The sequence below is a fragment of the Sparus aurata genome, chromosome 9 (assembly GCF_900880675.1).
Source record: "Sparus aurata chromosome 9, fSpaAur1.1, whole genome shotgun sequence".
NCBI lineage: Eukaryota > Metazoa > Chordata > Actinopteri > Spariformes > Sparidae > Sparus > Sparus aurata.
The window spans coordinates 6,904,118-6,929,532 of record NC_044195.1 but is presented as its reverse complement, the minus strand read 5'-3'; the positions used below and the strand labels follow the sequence as shown (position 1 = coordinate 6,929,532).

General features: G+C 42.8%; 3 protein-coding genes across 3 annotated transcripts; all 3 read right to left on the bottom strand.

Moving 5' to 3' along the window:
• Positions 1-3,894: 3,894 nt before the first annotated feature.
• On the bottom strand, positions 3,895-5,387 carry LOC115588596 (trace amine-associated receptor 13c-like). The gene is made up of 2 exons (XM_030429270.1): positions 5,215-5,387; positions 3,895-4,714 (listed from the first exon to the last, which is right to left on the bottom strand). The coding sequence occupies exons 1-2, from the start codon at positions 5,385-5,387 to the stop codon at positions 3,895-3,897; spliced, it is 993 nt and encodes a 330-aa protein (XP_030285130.1).
• A 15,156-nt stretch (positions 5,388-20,543) lies between these two features.
• On the bottom strand, positions 20,544-21,699 carry LOC115588646 (trace amine-associated receptor 4-like). The gene is made up of 2 exons (XM_030429367.1): positions 21,530-21,699; positions 20,544-21,438 (listed from the first exon to the last, which is right to left on the bottom strand). Exons 1-2 carry the CDS (start codon positions 21,697-21,699, stop codon positions 20,637-20,639), a joined length of 972 nt encoding a protein of 323 aa, XP_030285227.1. The 3' UTR covers positions 20,544-20,636.
• A 1,754-nt stretch (positions 21,700-23,453) lies between these two features.
• LOC115588675 (trace amine-associated receptor 13c-like) lies at positions 23,454-24,963 on the bottom strand. Its single transcript, XM_030429409.1, has 2 exons — positions 24,791-24,963; positions 23,454-24,273 (listed from the first exon to the last, which is right to left on the bottom strand). The coding sequence occupies exons 1-2, from the start codon at positions 24,961-24,963 to the stop codon at positions 23,454-23,456; spliced, it is 993 nt and encodes a 330-aa protein (XP_030285269.1).
• Between the last annotated feature and the right edge of the window lie 452 nt (positions 24,964-25,415).

Sequence of the window (25,415 nt, the reverse complement as noted above, 5' to 3'; positions counted from 1 at the left end):
TCGACAGAAGCTTTTCACCAACGCAGAGTGTGCATTTTACTGTTATGTTGTTCTTGTCCTTTTCGCTGGCGAATTGAAAATGTGTGTACTTCCACGAGTATTACTTCCAGCAAAAGCTGTCCTCTCTGCCATCTTGCCGGGGGTTCGAAAACACACACACACACACACACACACACACACAGGTAACGTAGGCCAGCAGCAGGGCACAGACGCATCACAGCGCTGCGCCTCCGCTGACACATCCGCAGGTGGCACAGTACTGTTTGACAAAAAGTAGGCTGCAGTCGGGATTTTCCTTTCCTTATCCGGAGAAATTCTTAAAATAACGGATTACTTTTTTAAAAAATAACGAAGTTACTGATTGCTTGACGCGCGAAACTAACGCGTTACGTTACACGTTACACGAAAAAAGTAATTGGAGTACCCACAACACTGCTCCTGAGGATGCACAGAGGGAAATTAGTGTGAAATTATAATGTATCGTCAAAAATTGATCTCAGGTATTTGTACTCTTTCACAATCTACATTCTTCCCATGGACTGTGCTGACAGCAGCTGCAGCCAGCTCCGTCTGATTACTGGAAAAGGTCACCACCATCTCTTTGGTCTTCTCCCTGTTTAACTCCAGGGTCGATTTACCACTCCACACACTCATTCAGCACTGAGCTGTGATGATGTAAGGGGTGTGCAGGGACAGTAGAAACTGTGTCATCTGCGTACTTTACCAGATGACAGTCTGGACAGGTGGACCTGCAGTTATTGGTGTAAAGGATGAAGAGCAGAGGTGAGAGGACACAGCCCTGAGGGGAGCCTGTAGAGGTGTCCGAGATGTTGGAGAAGGTGTAATTGATCAGCACGCTCTGTGAACTGTTGGTAAGGAAGTCTGTAGTAGTGATGTGTCGGTCGCAAACGAAACAGATCTCAGAGCCAGCTCTTTGAGCCGGAGCCGCTTTGTTTTGTTTTTTTCCACTATTTTTTTTCTGTTCAAGCCGCACATCGTGGTCAATTACACGATGTGTGGTGCAGTCTGTGTGTCCGCACTGACCAAGAGGGGGAGGGGCGGGGCTTACAGACACGGCAAACACAGAGAGAGCAGACGCTACAGAGACAACATGCTGGAAAGGTGAGAAAATTAGTGACGGCAGGAAACGCAGTAAGTGTGAGTGTGGAGTATTGAAGGTTAAAATCTCATATGGAGCAGGCTCTACAGATAACCTGCACAGGCACATTAGACAACCACCTGGACCTACAACCCAGAGCTCTATGACAGTTTGTGCAAAAGGCTATGTACTTTAAAACTGATTTTTTTGTAGCACTCTGTTCCATGTTGAGTATAATAAGCCATATAAATAATAAACATTTGATATAATGTATTAGTAATTCATTTTACACCCCATGTTTCATTATTTTTGGTAATAAATTAATTTAATCACCAAAAAAATCTGAGGAGCCACTTGGGAGTCGAAAGAGCTGGCTCTTTTTTTAGTGAGCCGAGCCATAAGAACCGACTCTCTTAAAAGAGCCGCAATTCCCATCACTAGTCTGTAGCCATTTTTACACAGCGATGCCGCATTATCTCCGGAGCGGCGGTTTGCCAATTCTCCGCCGATGGTGATTCACACAGAGCAAAGCATCTCCGGACATCTTTCGGACAGAAATGGGATGAAGAGTTGGGAGGACGGGCGCTTCTCCACATACAGCTGTGGTATTTTTTTCCTCATATAAGTTGGCAAAGACAGTTACTACGTTACTTTCATTTGGTCATGTAACATTGCTTTGTGGGAAATTTCTCTTTATTAAGTTGAGTCAGTTATCAGATTGTATGATCGACATGCCCCCCTCCACGCCGCCAGCTTATCCGTTCACACTGGTTTGGTTTGCCAATAATGCGGCCCTGATACTACCTCCAGAGGCGGGTCAGCGTCGGAGAGAAATTTCACCCCTCGCCTCATCTGAAACCTTCACACAGACGAGGATGCGGAGAATTGGCGCAGGATCCCGGCATGCAAACGGCAGTATGAATGGGGTTTGTAATTCACAAGATCAGCTGGTTGTCCAGGTGGAATCAGTTGGAGAGTTTCTCTGCTAAGCTGTGTGGCTGTAGGGTGTTGAAACAGGAGTGGTTGTGGTGTTGGAGTGTGTCAGGTGTTTGTGTACCGTGTCCATGATGAGTGTTTTGGCATTATCAACCCCTCTGCCTGAACGCTACGCGAACTGGAGAGCGTCCATTAGTGGGACAGTTACCATGATGATGTGTTTCTTCATGACCCTCTCCATAGCCTTCACCACGAGAGAGGTGAGAGCCAGTTACGGTGACTGAATCAACGGCCGCTAGCCATTGTGTTAGAAGTCTTGTGACTTCTTATAAATTGTATTCCTGTGGTCACAGTTTTTTCCTAGTGTGTGTTTTTTCTCAGTGAGCTCCATCTCACAATTGTGTTTTTTGTGCAACTACTTCATGGCAGATAGACACCAGTGCCTCTCCGTCCCGGTCTGCCCGCCTGCCTGCCTACCAGCCAGGCGTGCTCCACTACATTCCTCCCATCTCGCAACGAACCCTAAGAGCTAAATAAAATCTGTTTCTCTCGACCTATGCCTCCGCTCTCCCTGCTTTTGGGTCCTGACCAAAACCCCAATATTGCAGTTTACTGATTATTGCTATACTTTGCTAATAATAAAGAAAAATTCTATTATATTGTACAGGGCAGTTCTCTGTAATTATTTGTGTATTGTGGTAACAGCTGGATTAATTTGCTTCACTGTTCCTTTAAATTTAAAGTATACATCCTTCATTTAAGACTGTTCCCGTTTGGTAATTTGGGTTCCTGCTCAGGTTGAAGGTGCACAGACGTCATGGACCAATTAACATCTCAACATTTACAACTCTATTATTGTGTTTTTTAACTTCCTGTCTTAACCCAAATTGGGAATGTGTTGCATTGTATATTTAAAATCTGCTGCTTGTGATCACATCACACCTGCATTTAAGCAAATATCTGACTGACTGAATAATTTTAGCATGCAACGTAACAACATTAAGGACTGTCATGGTAGAAAATGTGAGACTTTATTCCTGTCTGTCAAAATCAATCACAGTGAAAATAGCAGCACTAATTACAGTTCACTTGGCAGCACCTGCTGTTCATATTACTCTTAAATAGTCCTGGTGATTCATGGTGAGGGCTCAGAATGTGGTGGTATTTGTGACTTGATATGTATATATAACAATATATTATGACAGAAATGATCTCAGTAGCTATTTAAAAATTGTTTTCATAAAATATGTAACCAACTTAAAAACACAGACAGTGGAAACTCACTGGGGATGTGGGTAATAGTGTAATTAATATATTTTTTAATGATGTGGACATATTCATATTTTAACAAAGTAACTATTCAAAATGATATTATAACTTAATATATATTATTAAACAATGGTGGGAACTTCAGCAACAGGAATACATTAACTGCATAAAAAACAAAACGAGTTCAGGGGATTTTAGCTTTCTTTTCTTTTGATAGCCTGATGATTAAGAGCTTTACATCATAATACAGATGATTTTACATTCTCATTTCCAACTTGTCAAATTCTTACACTTTGGGATTGAAAGTCGGATCAGCCGCCATCCCAAAGCATCAGTATCTGACGAGATGGGAATTGAACTCCAATCAAATCAACTTTATTACAAAGCGGACATGCTGGAAGAATCTGCTCTCATCTGTTGAAGATAAAGTTTTGTAATAAAACACAGACTAATAATGTACATACTCTTCAATTGGTTAGTTTTACAAAGTTGTTGTTCTTTTTCTACTTTTTATTATTTGTTCCTTGAGCAATAAGATAGCTGGTGGTCATTTTAGTACAGATATACTACAGACGTGTTTGTAGATATAGCTACACTATGTTGGCATTACAAGAGTCAGGCTGCAGTATCTGAAATGAAACAATAAGTTTGATGGATTTTCTGAACCAGGGATAGAAAAAAGCATAGACCACTGGATTTAGACAGGAGTTAGAATTAAGTAGCCAGACCCCATACATTTGAAATGCCACACTGGTTGACATGGCCTGGCCCGCAATGGATGGATAAAAATATGAACAGAAACATATAAGAAATACAACCACGACAACACCAAGAGTCCTGGCTGCTTTCATCTCAGACTTCTTAGCAGGTGCACTTACTGAACCCTGCAGTTTGACAACTGCAATATGAGACCGCATGGCTCGAGCCTGAGACACAGCCACCACAAAAACTCTCATATACAGAACAACGATGACAACAATGGGGCCAACAAATGTCAACATGACATCTACAGCTCCTGTTATAGAGTCAACAACAACTATGCACTCTCCATAGCAGGAATTAAATCTTTCTGGTTGTTCAAGGTAGTCCATCAATATCAGACCGTTATACAACGCTGAACAGGCCCAACACAGACAAACACAGACTTGAACTCTTTTCTGAGTGACTTTGGTAAGGTAACACAAAGGGTCACAAATAGCCACATAACGGTCAACGGATATGAGCACCATGTTTCCTACTGAGGCAGATGTAAGGAGAAAAGAGGCATAATAAAACAGTCCACATATAAAGCTTCCCCAAAACCAGCAGCCACCTATTAGAAGGATATGAACCGGCATCAACAGGAGGCCGACAAGGAAGTCTGAGACAGCCAGGGAGAGGAGGAGGAAGTTGGTGGTGGTGTGGAGCTGCCTAGAGAAAAAGAAGGTCAAGTCAGTGAACGTGTATGTAGCAGTTGTGGAATTCATACAAATATTCCTGTCTCTCACAGTGTGAATAGCCAAATATTTCCAGTTACATCACAGTATAGAACATTAAGTATATTTTTTTAGGGTTAGGGTTAAATACCGATTGTGCTCAACAACATCACTGACATGACAATAGATTCAGGACTAATTCTGCATTCTACTGTATGTTTGTCTATAGTAGAGGAGATGATGGTCAGAGAATATGGAATTGGATGCCAACATCCATGTCATCAGTGGATTCAGAGTTGTAATACTAGTATAGTATAGTAAAACTATACAAGTGTGTTAAATGCTAAATGCAATACATGTAAACTGTTCAAAACTCAAAATATTATGTTTCATAAAATGGCATGATGTAACAATATCCCTGTCACCCCAGAAACAACTAAACTGATGTGCTGATACTGAGTAAAAATATTTCAGATTATGAGTTTGTCTTTATGCCTGAAGTGGGATATAGAGATGATGACCAGCAGGTTTAGAGCAATAGTGAGTGCAGAGATGCAAGACAGCAGGATGTAAAGAAAAATGGTGTCAGCACGATGCTGTGTTGGCTTCTTGCAGGAGGCGTTAAGTAACTGTGGAAAGCAGAGGTCCGGTCGTTCCAGTGTCTCCATTATAAGAGAGAGAAAAGGAGAAGAGAGGTTGATGAGTTCTGGCAGCTTTCAGACCAAAGTTTTCTCCATAACAAAACAGATTCATCTCACCCCTCCTCCTTTTACCATAACCAAAGGACATTGCTTTGATTCTGTGACGCAATAATTAAATATAGTTTCTATTATATGGCTTTATGGAAAGTTGTACCTTGTGGATTGGACTTTTGGACTATAATACTTTAACAAACTCCAAAGCAGGGAAAATTTTGATGTTGTTTAGATGAAAAAAAAGAAAGAAAATAAACATTGTATTATGTCGTCAACTGATGTGGAGCCCTTTGAATTAACAACAGGCCGATTGTCCCATTACAGAGGAGAATCCACTTCCTGTATACCTTAAGCCTGGGCCACATGCCTGGATGAGTAGCAAATGTGAATTGGATCTCACCCAAATTTCAATGTAATATATTCAGTTTATACACTTTTTTTAAGAAAAAAATCTGCCCAGCAAGTGAAAGGGTGATTTAAATTCACTGCTTAATGTAAAGGGTGTCACTTTGCGTTGAATAGTGGTGGAGGCATAATTGCTCAAACTCTGTGATTTACGGCAAAGTAATGTGGTAAAATGCACACTGGAACAAGAAAAGTGCAAGTCCTTGGCTACTGCAAACTTGATGATACAAGCCTCCAACGGTTGGAGCCATATTGCTTATATATGAAATGTTTTCTGTTTGAATACTGGTATTTATGCTTTTTATTTGTATATTTAGAATTATTATATTATTGTACATATTCCTATTAAACAGTATTATGCCTTGGTCATTTGGAATGATTGCTCCCCCTATGATTTGCTTATGGTATGGTAGATCTGTGGCTCGATGATTGATGACTAATTGTCAGGTGTGCTTAAATGGGTGTCTACCAGGAAAGCAGGAAGTGTTTCGCTTGGACATAGACAGAGTGATCATACAGTTTTTTAACCACCGAACACTATCGGTTTACTATCAGTTTCGTTTTGTTTCGTAGATTATCCATTGGTTGATCGTTTTGGAATTGTGCATCATGATTTATCGAATTCATTTGGGATTGCAATAAATTGCATTGGATTACTTCATCTATGACTACTGGATGATCGTTTGAAGGTGCGTCTGAAAGGTTTTACCCTGATCTGGTCTCGGCTTATGGCATTGTATTGAAAACCGATACACAAGTTAAAAAACACTTACGGGTGCGCGTTTCCATTGTTTGATGTGGATATTATGGAACGGGAAAGGATTACACACGAGCTCAGCTCACTGTCAACGCAGCAAGCCGTGAGTAACCTTCTCCATTAGTTTGTATTTGGGAAGCAATTGTGGCAAAGCACATACTCGATTGCAGAGTTAAACACTGTTGCAAAACACGTAACCAAATAACGAGATGGCTGATAAAGATAAAACCGAGGGTGCAATCCAGAATGAAAACATGGCTGAAAAAGAGCTTGAAACTGACAGGCGCTTGCCGAGGTAAACTCGGTGCGCTCACAAGGAAGAGTATTGAAGAATGATGATGAAAATAAGGAAATTGTGGTGAATGAGTTGAAGGCATTTGATACATTGTTGGCGGAATTTCTACAATTACATGTGTATGCGCAATCATTTTGTCTCTTGATGAACAAGAGGAAGATCATGTAGACTGGTATGTGCCTAAACTATTGCGGTTTAAGGAATTTATAACCAGTATGAAGGAATGGTTGAACAGTGGGGAGGAGGCTTCAGATACATGCCAGGATGATAATGATAATGAAAATGTTTGGCCAGGTGACAGTGCATCTCAGGCTAGCAGCTAAACCACATCCAGCGCTCTGAGGAAAGCGACAGCTGAGCGCGCTACTCTTAATGCCAAAGCTGCATTTCTCAGCCAAATGCATGAAGTGTATATGGAGGAAGCCAAACTCAAGGCCAAGCTCAAGGCAAGGAGAGAGATGCTGGAACTTCAAAGTGAACTGGCAGCAGCTGAAGCACGAATCCAAGTACTGATGGAGGGCAGCATAACATCTCACACAAGGAGAAGACGTGACCTGACATACACAGCATCCACACCCACAGAGTAACACCAGAGTCCTTCTAGGCAAGTCATGCCACTCGGCGGCCATCTTGGCGATGCCTCGAAAAGCCCAAAGAGACCAGACCCCTATCTAAATGAATGGAGGCATGGTCAAATCCACCCTTTAACGTGATAACAGGACAGAAAAAACATACAGACATGCTCGCCAGTGAAATAAGATACAAATAAAAACCAAAACACATCGACTTTACTGTAGAAATGATGTTTAAAACTCTTTTCCTACAGGGAGAACTCCACTGCGCATGCGCGCGGATTTACGACACCGACGACCATCGTACAGCTGAATCTGTGCCGGCTGCTGTGCTCTGGCTCTACTCTACCTGACTACAGTCAGCTTTGTGCATAAAAATATAAATATATAAAAATAGTTACCTCTAAGTTGTTCCGTCGTTTCAACATGGATGTATTGGCAGAGACTTCCAGCTGGCTCTGCTTGCCACCAGGTGAATGGTCTCTGTTGTGAAAACTAGTTGTGCGCATGCGCTGGTGAAACAACATGATTGGGCTATAATTTTCCCGGTTCGGTTGTGACAACGCAGGTGATTGGCTGTTGGTGAAAGGGGCGGGATATGTGCCATCTTTGGCGTCGCAGATTTCCCCATTCAAAATGATCAGAGTGAACTGTCTCTACAATAATAGAACGTCTCTGGTAATTAGAGATGCACCGATCGATCGGCAACCGATCGCAATCGGCCGATAATGCCCCTATCGGTTTTGATCGGAGTTCTCAAAATAGATCACATCAGGCCGATCAGATGACGTTTAAGTATAAAGACAGTGCATTAACTGTATGCAGGGAGGGAATTTCATGGCCGCTGTTGCCCCGCACTTTGGCCTTGATGCCCCGTGAAAAAAAAAAAACTAATCGTACGGCCACAGTGGCCTCTGTGCCTCTGGCCCGGTCAGCGTAGCAGGCTTGCCTTTAATTACAGCCATCTGAGTGCACAGTAACTTCAGTGAGTCCGCGGTTCGCGCAGGTGGAGTCTCACCATCACGATGATCTCATGTGAAAGACTCTCACACAGCAGCAGCGTCTCAAAACAGAAGAACGAAACTTACAGCACAAGTGGGAAAGCGAGCGCAGCCGGTTTTGACATGATACGTAACTGACTTATGTGGTAGGATTTAGTTTGGTAAAGTTGGAAATATATTCACAGATTCGAACTTCCCGGATCAATAACTCATAAGTGAAACCTTGTTAAAACACAAACGACGGCTCTTTCCTACCGTACTACGATAGACAATAAGCTACAACTGTATTTTCATCAAAACGAGCGTCTGGACATTAACTCTGGTCTGTATGGTCAGCCAGCTGTGAGACGAGGGCGCAGGGACCGTCTACAAAGTGCAACACCGAAAAGAGAAACTACAAAAAATGTAATAACTTCACTATTATTCAGAGTGTAGTGCCAGCAAAATCACTCCACACATCAGTGGTCTCCTGCTGGTTATTCCACAATTTTTTGTTTGGAAAAAATGTGCTTTGCCATAATTTTGGGGAATTTCTATTGGGAGAAATATTCAATAACACTAATATTCAGTATGGTGTCACAAAAATCACCTCTCCCTTACCCTACTTAACAAAAACTAATTTCTAATGTAACTTTAACTTGATTTTGGTATTAAAAAATGTTTTAATACACAATCCATGTCTTATTATAAATTAGGATGTCATGGTATCAGTCTGAAAGGTAAATCAACACATTTTACTCAGTGGCCTTTGTGCCCTGTCATGTGGCCTTGGTGCCCCTGAAGAAAAAGTGAATGCCAAATGGACTTGCCCCTAAAATGATGAAATTCCCACCCTGACTGCATGCATTAAGTTGTCTCTAAGAGAGTCTCTAGAGTGTGAAAATCCACATTGCCTCAGCCTGCAATAAAACGGTGGTCAATTCATGATACTTTCTCATCTCCTAATTTTTATACTTAATAATACAATGTCAATGTTGTGTAAGAAGAATCATTAATTAAATATATTAAAGTTACACAAGACAACAATATAGAAGAATTTATGGATTTGACGCTGTGATCGGTGATCTGCAATATCGGGATCGGCAGATACTGCTTTCGGTGATCGGCCCCAAAAATCCTGATCGGTGCATCTCTACTGGTAATACCTAATAACTCCACATCCATCCCGCACCATTATGCGCACAGCGCTGCCGTCCCAACAGCAACCCACTCAACCAATACACACACAGTGCAACCGTCTCAGCAGCAAGCTGGCTCAGGACGCATGGATGGTGGGCAAAATGCTAATTCAATTGTGAATGTGAATGATCAAACCCTGGTTAGTGTTATGGGAAAACAACATGACCTAACAGAAATCATGGTGAAACAGCTACAACTGGCCCTTCTTCCAACAAAGGAAATAACACTTTTCAATGGCGACCCACTGCAATACACTTCGTTCATTAAATCTTTTGAACATTGCATTGAGGCCAAAACTGACAATGACCAGGACAGGCTCTATTATTTGGGAGATTCACAACTGGACAGCCAAAAGAACTCATTCGCAGCTGTTTGCATATAGGTCCAACAAAAGGCTACAAACAGGCCAAAGAACAGCTGGAGTGGAACATGGTAATAAAATGAAGATTACCACAGCATATGTCCATAAAGTACTGAAATTGAGCACCATAAGGGTGGAAGATGGGCAGGCATTGCGAGCCTATGCAATAATCCTAAGAGGCTGTTGCAACAAAATGCAGTCCAAATGTCCAACATTTGAAGGAACTGGATAACCCATCCAACCTCAGAATAATTGTCTCCAAGTTGCCATTCAGGCTTTGTGACAAATGGAGGTCAACAGCCTGTGACTTCCAGGATAGGCAAAAGCAAAGAGTGAAGTTTAAAAACTTGGTGGAGTCTGTGGAGAAGCAGGCTAGGATTGCACTGGAACCTGTATTTGATGATATCATTGACCTGACAATCACCAGTAAAGGAGATTCCAAGACAAAGCCTTCAGACACGAAACAAGGACACAAACCAACCAGCAGAGGGAGCAGTTTCGCCACAGCATTGATTTCATTGCCTAAGAATTCTGCTATTACTGCTAAGCCACATCCAAGTAAAGGTCAAAACCAGGACTGAAGCACAACTGCTTTTAAAAGGCCTTGTTTGTATTGCAATGGGGATCATATGATGGAGTCATGCAATTAGATGAAGCACTTACCTAACAAGGAGAAAGTTGAATTTCTTAAAGGCAAAGGATTGTGCTTTAGATGTTTGTCAAAAGGACACGAGTAAGGATTGTCGCAAGTGTTCGACCTGTCCAGTGTGTCAGCAACGACTCCCAGGCATTCTGCACATTGATCTGGACAAGAACAAAAGTTCTCAAACTGAGAAAAAGTCTCCAAAGTCAGCTGGACAGAGTCAGCTGTGAGCAGTGCCTTGGTTTCTCTAGAACCACATCAACCTATTGGGGCTGGTAGCAAAGAGTGCACGCTTGCTGTCGTTCCTGTGCAGGTGAAGCTTTCTAAAGGAAGCCAGATTGTGCAGACGTATGCTTTTCTAGATCCTGGCAGCTCTGCTACATTCTGCACTGAGGCACTGATGACGCAGTTGAACGCAAAGGGGAAGAAGATAGGGATATTGCTCAAAACGCTGGGACAGGAAAAGCCTGTAACCAGCTACAGGATCACTGAAATGGAGGTTGCTGGGCTCAACAGCAACACATTTCTGGACCTGCCAGATGTGTACACCCAGAAAAGCATCTCTGTCACCAAAGACAACATCCCAGATGAACATGACATCAGGAAGTGGCCATATTTGAAGGATGTTGAAACTGCTAAAATTGACGCAGGCGTGGAACTCCTGATTGGTGTCAATATACCAAAGGCGCTTGAACTATGAAGAATAATTAACAGTGAAGGTGATGGACCATACGCTGTGCAGACTCTCCCCGGCTGGGTGGTCAATGGTCCACTCGACATCAGCAACACTAGCGACAATATGTGAGTGCAAATCGAGTCTCTATTGCAAGTTTGGAAGAGATCTGGTCAAGCAGTACAATCAAGATTTTGCTGAGCAGCATTATGATGAAAGGCAGGAGATGTCGGTGGAGGATAAGCAATTTCTGAAAAACACATCTACCTCTGCTAAGCTGAAAGATTGGCATTACCACCTCAAGCTACCCTTTCGTAAGGAAGATGATAGCATTCCTAACAATCGCCAGGTGGTGGAGCAGCGACCAGCTCACCTCCTGAGAAAGATCAGGAAGAATGACACATTCTTTGAAGAATACAAAGGCTTTATGAATGATGTCATTATGAAAGGATGCGCTGAAGTGGTACCTAACGACCAGCTGGAGTGTGACAAGGAAAAGGTCTGGTACATACCACATCATGGTGATCATCACCCCAGAAAGAGAACCATTTGTGTTGTGTTTGACTGCGCTGCAACCTTTGGTGGTACATCTTTGAACCAGGAGCTTCTTCAAGGGCCCAACTTGACCAACACACTGCTTGGTGTTCTTCTACGCTTTCACCAGGGTCCAATCGCTCTAATGGCTGATATTCACCAGGTGAAAGTAGCAATAGAGGATGTTGACTTCCTACGCTTCCTCTGATGGCCCAACCGCGACCTCAGTTAAAGGCTCATTGAACACCGTATGACCTTTCATCTCTTTGGGGCTGTGTCCTCACCGAGCTGTGCCACATTTGCAGAAGACAATCAGAATGACTACCCACCTGAAGTGACTGACACCATCAGAAGCAATTTCTATGTGGATGATTGCCTCAAGGCTATGGGGACAGAGGAGCAAGCCATGCCTCTATACAGAGGACTTACAGAGGTGTGCGCCAAAGGCAGATTCAAGCTAACCAAGTGGGTTAGTAATCATTGCACTGTCCTCTCCTTAATAGCAGAGGAGAAAAAGGCCTCAGAGGTGAAAACTCTCTGGACCTGGATAGAGAACACCTTCCTATGGAGCGAGCTCTTGGAGCTCAATGGAATGTTGAGCATGACACTTTTACATTCAGCATGGCGGTCAAGCAGCAGCCAACAACAAGACATGGCATACTCTCAATTGTCAACTCTGTGTATGACCCGCAGGGGCTCGTTGCACCCATCATACTTACTGGCAAGCGGATTCTGCAAGAATTGTGCAAAATCAAGCTTGGATGGGATGAGGAGGTCCCAGAGATCATCGCTCAACAGTGGCAGCAGTGGGTGGCTGAATTGCAGCAGCTGGATGACTTTCGTGTCGACCGATGTCTCACATCAAGCAACTTCAGCCCTATCCTGGCAGAATGCAGAAGGCAGAGCTACAGTTTAAGTGAGAGGACAAGGGTTCTAGTCAGACAGTACAACTGTCTTGAAGTACATTGCGAACACCACCAAAAGATTTCAGATATTTGTGGCGAACCAAGTTTCCACCATTCGGGACATGTCCACAGTGTCACAGTGGAGACACATCAGCTCAAGCCTCAACCCAATCCATCGATGCGGATGATGCATCACGCGGCCTAGGAGCAGGTGCTCTGCTGCATTTCAAAAGGTGGATATCTGGCCCAGACTTCCTCTCACAGCATGAGCCACAATGGCCAAGGTCCTTTGAAGAGCTGGGAAGATCACTGATGATTACCCTGAAAAGAGAAACCATATCCTTTGTTCCAATCTCACGGCCGCCTGAATGGCTGCCTGCAGCTTTTCCAGGTTGTCCTGGTCTGTAGCCGACCATTCTCATTTCTTTTGAGGCCCACCTTTCTCATCATCTTCTTTCTTCTCAAGGCAGGCATACAGTGGTCTGGCATACTTCTGGTAGCTGGGGACGTGGTCCCTCACATAGTTACATAATCCCAATATTTTGTGTAAGTCGTTCCCCGAAGTAGGTGGGCTGATCTGCCTCACCTTCTCTCAGTAAGTTTCCAAGAGCCCCAGGTCCATGGAGACCTGGAGTCCTAGATAGGTCACTTGGAATTGTCCAAACTGGCATTTCTTGATGTTCAGCTTTAGCCCTGCGGCTGTGAGCCTTTCCATCACCTTCTGCAGTCTGACCAGGTGTTCCTCCTGGGTGTCATCATCGATGATCGATGTAGATTGTCGTCCCCAGGACGTCCATCACTGCTGACTGAAAAACATTCGGGCAGTTCTTATACCCCTGTGGCAACCTTTGCCATACATATGCCTTGCCTTGCCTTTGTGGGTGACGGTCGTATTTCCCTGTGATTGCTTGGATACTCTCAGGGAAAAGAATCCATTTGCCAGATCTATGCAAGACTTAAACTTCTTCATCGGCAGTGTTTTCAAAGCCCCCTGAGGATTGATCAGGCTTGCTCGATTAGCAACAGTTCGTCGGTTGAGGGCCTTGAAATTAATCACGGGTCTCCAACCCCCTCCTGCTGCTTCAGGCTTCTTCACAGCCTGTATTGGGTTGTTGGTGACTGGATTTGGTTCCTCTCTGATAATCCCGAGGACACTAAATTCTTTCACGATTATGTCCATCTTTGGGACAGCCCCAGGATTTAAAGGGTATTGGCGCACTGATGGATGGACTCCCCCTTCAATAGTGTGAACATACTTGGTTCCTAGATCCCCACAGTCGTTCCTGAATTTGGCCACACTTGCTTGGGATTTCTTTCACCTCTCCTTCCCAGCTGGAGAGAAGTCGCTTTCCTGTGCTTTCTCTCGATTATCATGGGATGTCCACCTCTTTGTACCAGCTCTCAGGTGATTCATTACCCTTTGTTGGTCCTACGCAGTTCAGTCTTTTCTGCAATTTGTCCAACCGTCTCTTCCAGGAGCCACAAAACCTCACTTTGTTCAGTTCTTCCAATTCACTTATTGTAATTAGATTATATGGGCCCTTCACACATATAATCCTCTTCCGTACGCCATATGGCTTTTTGCTACAAAGCTTTGGCCAGGGAGGAGTCTTTGTCATTGATGTCCTCAAGGACCAGCCGCTCATATTGGCTTTGTGGCGATTCCTTTCTGTCCACTGGATGGCTGGTTATGTGTGTTATCCACAGTCTCTGTGTATCCTCGTTCTCAGTGCTGCTTTCAACCAGGTTTCACGCGGTTTTTATGGTCCTGGTGCTGTGCAGGGGAAGTGTTGATCACAATCCCCGTGTAGGTGCGTTGCAGAGGAGGCATCTGCATCTGCAGCTTCAGGACTGCCGTGGCTGCTTTCTCTGCCTCCTCCCATGGTAGATCGTGGGATCTCAGTACATCGATGCAAATGACCACTCTGCAGTAACCCAGGTCGCCTGCCTTCGATATACCCTTCTCCAAGGTGGTCAGCATTTCTGCCTGGTATCTCTGAAGATCTGCCAGACCCGGGTTTGCCTTAATCAGCAGGTGCAGCACCGCATAGTAGCATAACTTTGCTCTACTCGTTACCACTATCTTCCTTGGGGGTCAGGGCTCAGCCCGGCGTCGGCTAAGCTGCTCCCTGGCCTCTCCCCAGTACTCCTCTCCAGCCCTCTCCATCAGCTTTCTCCGGAACTTATTGTTCCATATTTTCAGGTTCTGGTCAGTCCATCTCCGCTATCCTGTGGGCTCCCTCAGGGATAGGTTGTAGCTTAGGGGCTAGTTCCTCTGTCCCAGGTGAAACCTGCCTCAGACTTCTGTTGGTCTTCCCTTTCCGCTTCAGCCCCATTTATTCAGTTCCTCCCGTAGCAGCGCCCTCCTAAAGCGCTAAACCTGCTGGTACAGATTGTTGGAGAATGAGTTGGAGCTTCGAGTCAGGCGGGCATGCTACCGCAACAAGTGGTAACCAAGTAAGAGGCCTTTGTTTGGGCAGAAACAGATAGTATATAACATGGTTTTCTTTGTTGTGCTGTTATATTGTTGTGAAAGGACCGCGTAGTTCGATTTATGGTTGCTTGTACTGTGTGCTAACTGTGTTTGCCACGCTCGCTAGGAGCTCATTCAGACTAATCAGGCTTGTACAGTCTTGTCGCCGTGTGTGACAACAATACGTCCTATACCGCCTCGATCAGCGGACGATAAATGAACCTCGATGCGCTTGTCGGCCACTGTTCGAGGGAGAGACGACCGCTGTGCACCACATGGTCGTTGTATTTGTTTCTTTGTTGTCTGCTTAGCCCACGCTTAGCTTCTTCACTCTTTTACTAACACACACACACACACACACACACCGAGATACACGTAATCTTATGGGCGATCTGTTGTAAACTTAAAGTTGATAACCCCGCTATAACATAGGATGTGTGTCCAGCATATCCCCTCTATTGACTTTAAAGACAGACTCCTCTCGATAGCTCGGCTACCTTTTAGGGACTGTGGGTATTATCCCTCTAAATTCACCTCTCGTGTGACCAAACGGCACACGAGACCAAAGACGGTGCAACCACCGCCTTTGTTCAAACCTCGCGCACATGTGTAGGGATCACCTTTGGTCGATACAGTCACTGACACCAATTTTGAATTCCAGGTATATGAATCAGTGATTCTGAATTCATCACCTCAGAATCCGCGTTCTCGTGTGACACAAAGTCACGTCTGGTGTTTCCTGTAGTCTCTCCGACGAGACTTCCTAAGTCACGCTCACTAATTTGTAGTCCGGCGAACTTAACTTCCCAAGCCACGTCCGGCCATCTTTGTAGTCTTTATTGGGGACTTCCTTCCACACACACACACGCCCCCCCCAAGTAACATGTTTGGCTTGCTTATGTTTTGATGTTGCTAGTTGTTGAAGGAAACTGTTGTTTGTTAAAGAGGTGGTTTGTTTTGTGGAGAAAAGCTTTAATAAACACTGCTGATTTTAACTGAGCAGTATCTGTGATTATTTTGCACAATCCCATATTGTAATAACCGCTGGTTGAGATGGTCAGTGCTCGGATTCACGCCTTTCCTCTTATCTAAATATTGATATTTTCATAATATTGACAATTTGATGAATTTTCAGGCTTTGAGACTAAAAAGGTAAATCAATTGATTATTGATCCCTGATTTCAGGGTGGTTCCCCGTGTTCATTATTGACTCATAATAACCTAGGTTTCATTAATCAACTATAATGATTTTAATTCATTATTAATATGTTAATTAATAATCAATACTCAATATCGATTCCCAACAAGTTGATTCTTGCTTACTCCGGATTTATCCCCTTTATAGTCCATCTTCTGGAATCCCTCCAAGTCCTCGAGGCTCCCCTCAGGCTCAATCTCCCTCAATTTCTCAAACTGGGAGGCTAACCTCTGGAAAGCAGGTGTTGCTGCCGGCATCAGGGCCCCTGAAAGTGCCAGGGGCCCTGGGGGTGTTGGACCTTTAGCTGTCAGCTGGTGCTACCTCCGGCGCTGCGGGGCGTTGGTCTTTGTCTTTGTCGCTGTCCGTGGCCAACCTCATGCCTGTATGCAGACTCTCTGTGACACTACTTTCCCTGTCCTCCCCCAGCTCTGCCTCCAGGAGCCTCTATCTGAAGGCCTGTCGCTGTTCCAGCTGGGGCCAAAGCTCTCTGTAGCACTTGGCTGCTCTGGCTTCAGGGATCACCAGCACTGGATCTATTCCTACTTCCCCAGTCAGCATCTACATTATAGGATCGTACTCCTTGGATGAGCTCACCACAGTATTTATTCTACCCTGCGGCCACGTTGTCAGCACCTCGAGCTACCATTGCACCCATTCCTGTACATCCTTCTTCATCTTTGGCTGCACAGGATTCCAGAGAACTGCCACCACCACCTGGTCTCTCAGGCAGGCATGAAAACGGGTCAGGGGTGAAAAAGGTGAGAAGGATACAACCCCTCTCGGTGGGTTCGCGCTCCCCCAAAAGAAAATGTTGAATATTTCATATTTAAAAGCATCAATCTGATGCGTTTTTAGAGAAAAATCAAGCAGAAATACAAGACAGTATGAATGTATAATAAAGTATCTATCTACACATGGTCACATTATGCTGCACCTTCTTCTTTAAATCAAATCAATCTTTATTTGTATAGTGCTTTTCATACAAAAAGTAGCGCAAAGTGCCTTACAGAGATTAAAAACAACAGAGATTAAAAAACAGCAAATAAAATCAAGAAGACAAATACATACACACTCATATACACACTCACATATACGCACGCAGACACACAGACCCACCCACTCACACCCACACATACACTAGCTATCACTAAAGAGACATGGCCGGGCAACAAGACCTGAGGCACAGAAGAAGCTACCCTTGGGGGCCAGCTACATTGAGAAAGATCATGGTCCAAGACAGCAGGGAGCGCCGCCACAGCTCTTGTCCTTTTACTGTGACTTTACCTTCTAGCTTGAGCCAAGACCAGTTCCAGCTTCCACAGCATCTTTCTCTCCTAACGCACTCATTCTGGAAAAACAATGTTAATGTTAGGGTTAACTTCTAGTTTAGCCCAACGTTAAAGTTAGCTAGCTAATCAGTCTCGAAAAGCTAGCTAGCACAAAAAGCTAACGTCGTTAGTTTGGGGCAACTTTACCTTCAGCCTCCAGTCAGTCCCCTAGAGTTTAGATTCTCTGTCTGAGTCGAGCCGAGTCCGAGCTGATATTTCCAGTCACTATCCTCAGGCCGGGCCGGGCTTGGTATCGCATCACACCAGGAAAGACTCTTGGGCTTTCTATGAAAAGGTGTATTTCAAATTTAACCCGTTTAATCCCATCGGCAACAATTGTTGCCGCTCTTTTTTTTTTTTTTTTTACTTCTCGAAGCTCTAAAAGTGCTGTTTTGGTTTTGGCAGCTAATGAAAGTTTTTAAATCAAAGAATATGTTGTCTCCTCTAATTTGTATCAAGCCATCTTCAGTGCTCTGAATGATGCCTACAAGATGATGCCATACACAAAACAGCTGTCAATTGATGAAAGCACGATACCCTGTTATGGCAGGCATGGCTGCAAGCAGTTCATCAGGGGCAAACCAATCCAGTTTGTATACAAGTTGTCAAGCCTTGCTTCACCCACAGCGTACATGTTTCACATGGAGCCCTGTTGTGGAGTCCACAAACATCTGCCTGAAACTGGCTTAGGACAGGGCCCAAGTGTAGTCCTTGGTCTGGCAGAACAAGCAGAACTCCCTTTAGGATGCACATTTGTGCACGATAACCTTTTCACCTCACTTAGCCTCATTGATGAAATGACCAAACAAGGTTATATTATGGGTCCCTTGGCACACTGAGACAGTGCCGTCTGCATGACATCCCTTTCACAGGTGTGAAGGATTTTGAAAAAAATGCCTTGTGGAAGCACGGAGGTCCTTACTGAGGGGGAGAAGCTACTGGTGCGATGGAAGGATAACAGTGTTGTAATGATGGCAACCAATGCTGTAGTAAGATATACACAGGGTCAAGCATCCAGGTGGAACAAAGAGAAAAAAGCAGTGCCACAACCTCTGTGTTTCCTTACATATAACCAAAACATGGGTGGTGTGGATCTGCATGATCTTCAAGTGTCAAAATATAGATCTGCAATAAGGTCAAAGGACTGTGAAGGGTCACAGTGCAGTGGTGAATAGTTGGCTGTTCTTCAGAGATGTCAGTGATTATGACCTCCTGACCTTTCAGCGGGTTTTGTCCCTAAATCTCCTCAAGAGATATGGAAAACAGCCTCTTGGGCAAGGCAGAAGATCTTCAACTGTGAAACCTCAAGATTCCACAAGAGGTGATGGGAAACATCACTGGCCTGTAAACACAGGAAAACATTACCAAAAATGCAGACGATGCTACAACCGCACTGTGTATGGATTTGAGAAGTGTGACTTACCACTCCACATTGATAGTAAAATCTAACCGATAAGCCTTTGAGCTGTTACATAAATCAAATCTATTGAAACGGGCTCATAAGACTGCAAATTAAATATTCAGATTTTTGTCACTAATAGTGCGCCTTCAGTATGCACTGTTTTTATATCTTTTGCACTGTTTATGCCGTACAGTGAATACATACCTGAATACATAGTTTTTTGTGTTTCTGTTGAATAACACTGTGCATTCATCTTCTGGCCATGATGTTAGTGGTCAGTAAATGTTAAGTGAATCTAAGGTACTGCCACAATGTGAATTTATTTTATTTTTAAAACAAGTATCAGTTCTTATTTTGTAAGTTCAAACACTTTTAGCTCCACTGTTATTTAACGGTTGTATATGCTTTGAGCTATGCTTTGGGCCTGTGTTACGTAAATCAAATTTTGTTTTCATATCTTTTGCACTGTTTTTGAGGCACATTAAATACTGACAATGTGCATTTATTTTATTTTTTACAAACTAGTATCAGTTCTTATTGTTGAAGTTCAAACACTCTTAGCTCTACAGTTATTTAACCGTTTTTATGAGACTATGAAATACAGTAATTGTGTTGTTGTCCTTGTTAGTCCCCCCAGTGTGCATTTAAATGATATCTAAATGTATCTAATAAAGTTCTAGACACATTTGTAACCATGCCTAGTAATAATATGTTACTCATATTCATGTTATTTTTATACTTTACATGTGTAAATAGGTCAAATTGAAGAATTTGTGTAAATTTAGACTATGCGGTTTCCCACTGCAACAATTGTTGCCAAGAATAAAACCTACATTTTCACTAACATAACCAACATAAATGATAAAATGCATACATAGTATATGTTAGGGAGGTCTAAGGAGTGAAATGCATGCACTTATTTTGCAGGGAAAATTAAGTCATGTGTGCATTATAATTCATGTACAATGATTTCTATATTGTAATTCATTATTTTACATCAAAAAAATATTGACAGATGTTGTGGAAAACAATCAGGTTTTGACAAAATCGTAACATGTAAAATACAGGAGAAAGGAATCTTCTGAAGACGTATTTCATTGAAGTAGTTTAATCACATCTGAAAGTAAAATTAATCTTTGAAGATTAGTACTTGTTCTTGCTTACTTCCTCTCAAACTTAATATGCTTTTTGAAAGGTAGTATGTCCTGTTTTCTTATGTCCAGGAAAAAAGAGAAAGTCTAGAAATCTCTGATGAAAAAGCATTCATACATCATAGACTTCCTCATCCTTTGCATCATTAATTGTTTTGAGTGAAATTATAGATTCATCTAGTTTTTCTTGTTTCTGTGATGTAGCATAAATGGACTCAAGCTCAGTTTTGTTTTGCAACGCTGGTGTTGTAAAATGATAAATAAATGGACCTTGATATGTGTATGATTAGAGATAAACATACAACATAACAACAACTGTACTGTCACTTATCCCACAGTGTCTCTTTACAGAATGTTGGCCATATGGGAGTCAGACCGTAGGATCTGAAATGTAACAATGAGCCTGATAGTTTTTTTAAACCAAGGGTAGAGAAGGGCATAGATTACAGGGTTTAGACAGGAGTTAATATACATCAGAAACATCATGAAGATCTCAGTTTTAGAACCAACCAAGATTTCATGGCCTACGAGAGACACACAGTAATATGGAGAGTAACAGATCACAAACACACCTACAAGGATACCAAGTGTCCTAGCTGCTTTTAACTCAGATTTCTTTACTTGACCAGTCTTCAGTGAGACAATTGCAATTTGGGATCGCATGGTACGAGCCTGAGAAACAGCCACCACAAATACTCTCATATACAGAACTATGATGGCAGTAATGGGAATAATGAAGCTGACAACAAGATCGACAACTCCTGTAATGTTGACCATGCAATCCCCATTGCAGGAATTATACCTGCCTGGCTGCTTCAGATTATCAAATAAAAGGAAAATGCTGTAGACAACAGAACAAGTCCAACACAATAAAATACATATTATTGCAAGTCTTTGAGTGGCTTTGACTGTGTAATGCAGAGGATCACAAATTGCAACATAGCGGTCAACAGAAATGAGTACCATGTTTCCTACAGATGCAGCGACTATGATGACCGGTAACAGAAAATAAAGCGCACACATGAGATCGCCCAGCATCCAGCAGGTCTCTGTCAAGAGTATTTCGACCGGCATCAGCAGAGAACCCACAAGAAAATCTGAGACAGCCAAAGAGAGGAGGAGGATGTTTGTGGGGGTATGGAGCTGCCTACAGAGAGAGAATATCATCATTATGAACAACATCATCAATATTATAATATTATAAATATTACACACAAGATCCTGTAAAGGTTATGTGCCTGAAGTGGGAGATAGAGATGATGACCAGCAGGTTGAGAGCTGCAGTGAGGAGAGAGATGGAGTATAGTAGAATATAAATAAGCAGCGTGTCAAGGTGAGGAGGCTCTGGCCTCCTGCAGGAGGTATTGGGTAGTTGGGGAAAGCAGAGTTCAGCTCCTTCCAGCTCCATCACCACAGAGGGAAGGAGGAGAGAAGCTGCCGAGTTCTGGCAGCTGTCTGACCAAAGCTGTCTGACTTACTGACTTATTTCTAACCCTTCCCTTGCCCCTTCTTGTTTAATCCCACCCACTTCTCTTCGCTACACCAACCCAAGCTTCCAGGAAGAGCGACAGGCTTTAAAGCCAGTTTTTGTAGTGATTATATCATAAAGTGATGCACGGTGGCCCAAAAAGACTTTTTCCCATAAGGTTAAGTGTGTGATAGAAGCTTCTGTAAAACAGTGGATACATTTTTCTGAGCATCACAACCTCTGGAAAATGACTTGTTTCACTGTCATAATTTAAGTCATTCGGTTCAACAACATTTGGAAAGATTGTATGCCCGTTGAAGTTAGTGGAGGGTTAAGCTGGCAGTGAGCCAGCTTGGTTGGCAGAAGTCTCTAGTGCGCACGCTTCTATTTGCTGCACAACACGGAAGATCTGGGAATTTTCATATTAGGAAGTTGAGCTTTTTTGGCTTCAAAGTACGACTGAGCAGTGTTCATAGTCAAATGTAGCACTGTCTTCAATGCTCTGCAGATATAATGTAACATTTATTCATGACACTCATTTCATTTCATTTCTATCTGATATAATGTGGTCCTGGAATGTTGGGAGCGCCCCTCACAGTTATACACATTCACACATCAGGGTCAATCAGTTTGCCATGGAACTGTTCCACAGAAGAGTTATCAGCATCTCTCAAGGGCACCACTGTAATGGTAATGAGAGATGCTCAATATTAGACCGGCAACTTTGATGTCACATGTATTGCAGACCCGGTAACATGTAGGACCTAAATTAGCCTAAATTATTTTGGGAAAACTGATTTAGTTAATGATGTGATGAAAGAAAAGAAAAAGGCATAACTCAACTGTGAGGGAGTTCCATAGCTGGACAACCAACAGCGGGGACAAGCTACAGTTATCTTGTATCATCTTGAAAAAAGGCAGCAATTGCAATTGTGGTTTGATTTAATGACTCAATGATTGAACTTTGCATGCTGTCAGTCTAACTAATATTAGTGGAGCAGCGAGCTCCAGCGGTAACAAATGTAATGAGAGAAACCTGGCTCCAGACACACAGAGCTCTGTCAGAGCATGAGCAAGAGTGTTTTCAGCAGTGGAAGTTGATCTTCTTTATGTGTTTTTTGTAGTAGCCTCTAGTTAGCTACAGTGGCAACAATGATTTTAAAAACACAACTTCATAACCTCATTCACTGAGTGTAGTGAAACTGTGCAACTGTATGTGGTTTACAGAGTTTTCTGAAGGACAGATATTATTATTTGTTACTAAGGCAAGCACTGTGCAGCTGTGTAGAAATTAAGACAGGGACTGGATCAAAGGCGTTATATTACATCTAGACGCTTCCTTGGACGCGGAGTCCTATGAAAGCTGATCAGTGGCGTTTTGAAGCCAACAAAGCTCGACTTCCCGGCTATGAAAATACCAATATCCTCTAAGGTGTGACATTTTAGTGACCCAAATACAACAACAATTTCCACTTTTATAAAAAACTGTTGCATATGAAAAACATGCTGGTTAAAGAAATGCGGCAAAAATCTGCTCTTATCTGTTGAAGAAAAGGTCTTGTAATAAAACACAGAAAGTGGTGGAAAATCGTTTGGTTGTTTCTTTTTTACTTGTTATTCTTTGTTCCTTGAGCACTAAGATAGCTGGTGGTCATTTTAGTACAGATGTATTACAGACATGTTTAAAGATATTGCTACAGTATGTTGGCATTACAGGAGTCAGGCTGCAGTATCTGAAATGAAACAATGAGTTTGATAGATTTTCTAAACCAGGGGTAGAAAAATGCATAGACCACTGGATTTAGACAGGAGTTACAATAAAGTAGCCAGACCCCATACATCTGAAATGCCACACTGGTTGACATGGCCTGGCCTGCAATGGATGGATAAAAATATGGACAGAAACATATTAGAAACACAACCACGACAACACCAAGAGTCCTGGCTGCTTTTATCTCAGACTTCTTAGCAGGTGCACTTACTGAACCCTGCAGTTTGACAACTGCAATATGAGACCGCATGGCTCGAGCCTGAGACACAGCCACTACAAAAACTCTCATATACAGAACAACGATGACAACAATGGGGCCAACAAATGTCAACATGACATCTACAGCTCCTGTTATAGAGTCAATAACAGCTATGCACTCTCCATAGCAGGAATTGTATCTTTCTGGTTGTTCAAGGTAGTCCATCAATATCAGACTGTTATACAACGCTGAACAGGCCCAACACAGAGAAACACAGACTTGAACTCTTTTCTGAGTGACTTTGGTAAGGTAACACAAAGGGTCACAAATGGCCACATAACGGTCAACGGATATGAGCACCATGTTTCCTACTGAGGCAGATGTAAGGAGAAAAGAGGCATAGTAAAACAGTCCACATATAAAGCTTCCCCAAAACCAGCAGCCACCTATAAGAAGGATATGGACTGGCATCAACAGGAGGCCGACAAGGAAGTCTGAGACGGCCAGGGAGAGAAGGAGGAAGTTGGTGGTGGTGTGGAGCTGCCTGGAGAAAAAGAAGGTCAAGTCAGTGAACGTGTATGTAGCAGTTGTGGGAGTCATACACATATTCCTGTCTCTCATAGTGTGAATAGCCAAATATTTCCAGTTACAACACAGTATAGAGCATTAAGTATAATTTTTAGGGTTAGGGTTAAATAGCAAGTATGTGCTCAATAACATCTCTGACATGACAATAGATTCAGGACCAGTTCTGCATTCTACTGTATGTTTGTCTATAGTAGAGTAGATGACGGTCAGAGAATATGGAGTCAAATTGGATTCCAACATTCATTTCATCAGTGGATTCAGGGTTGTAATATTAGTATACTATAGTATAGTAAAACTATACACGTATGTTATATCCTAAATGCAATACATGTAAACTGTTCAAAACTCAGAATGTTATGTGTCATTAAAAGCCACAATGTAACGATATCCCTATTGCCACAGGAACAACTCCTGTAAAATGTATGTGCTGATACTGAGGAAAACATTTTCAGATTAAGAGTTTGTCTTCATACCTGAAATGGGATATAGAGATGATGACCAGCAGGTTTAGAGCGATAGTAAGTATAGAGATGCAAGACAGCAGGATGTAAAGGAAAATGGTGTCAGCACGATGCTGCGTCGGCTTCTTGCAGGAGGCATTAAGTAACTGTGGAAAGCAGAGATCAGGTCGTTCCAGCGTCTCCATTTTAAGAGAGAGAAAAGGAGAAGAGAGGCTGATGAGTTCTGGCAGCTTTCAGACCAAAGTTTTCTCCATAATAAATCTGATTTATCTCACCCCTCCTCCTTTTCCCATAATCAAAGGACATTGCTTTGATTCTGTGACCCAATAATTACATATAGTTTCTATGGCTTTATGTAAAGTTGAACCTTGTGGATCAAACTTTTGGATTATAATACTATAACAAAATCCAAAGCAGGGAAAAAATGTATGTTGCTTACAAAAGAAGAAAGAAAATTAATAATTAACAGTCTGATTGTCCCATTACAGACTGAGAACCCACTTTCTGTATGCCTTAAAGGGACAGTGTGTAATATATCAAGTATTTAGCGCCATCTAGCTGTGAGGTTCTACATTGCAGCACTCCTTTGCTCACCCCTCCTGTTCTGAAGACGTTGGAGACGTTCCGGAAGCCACAG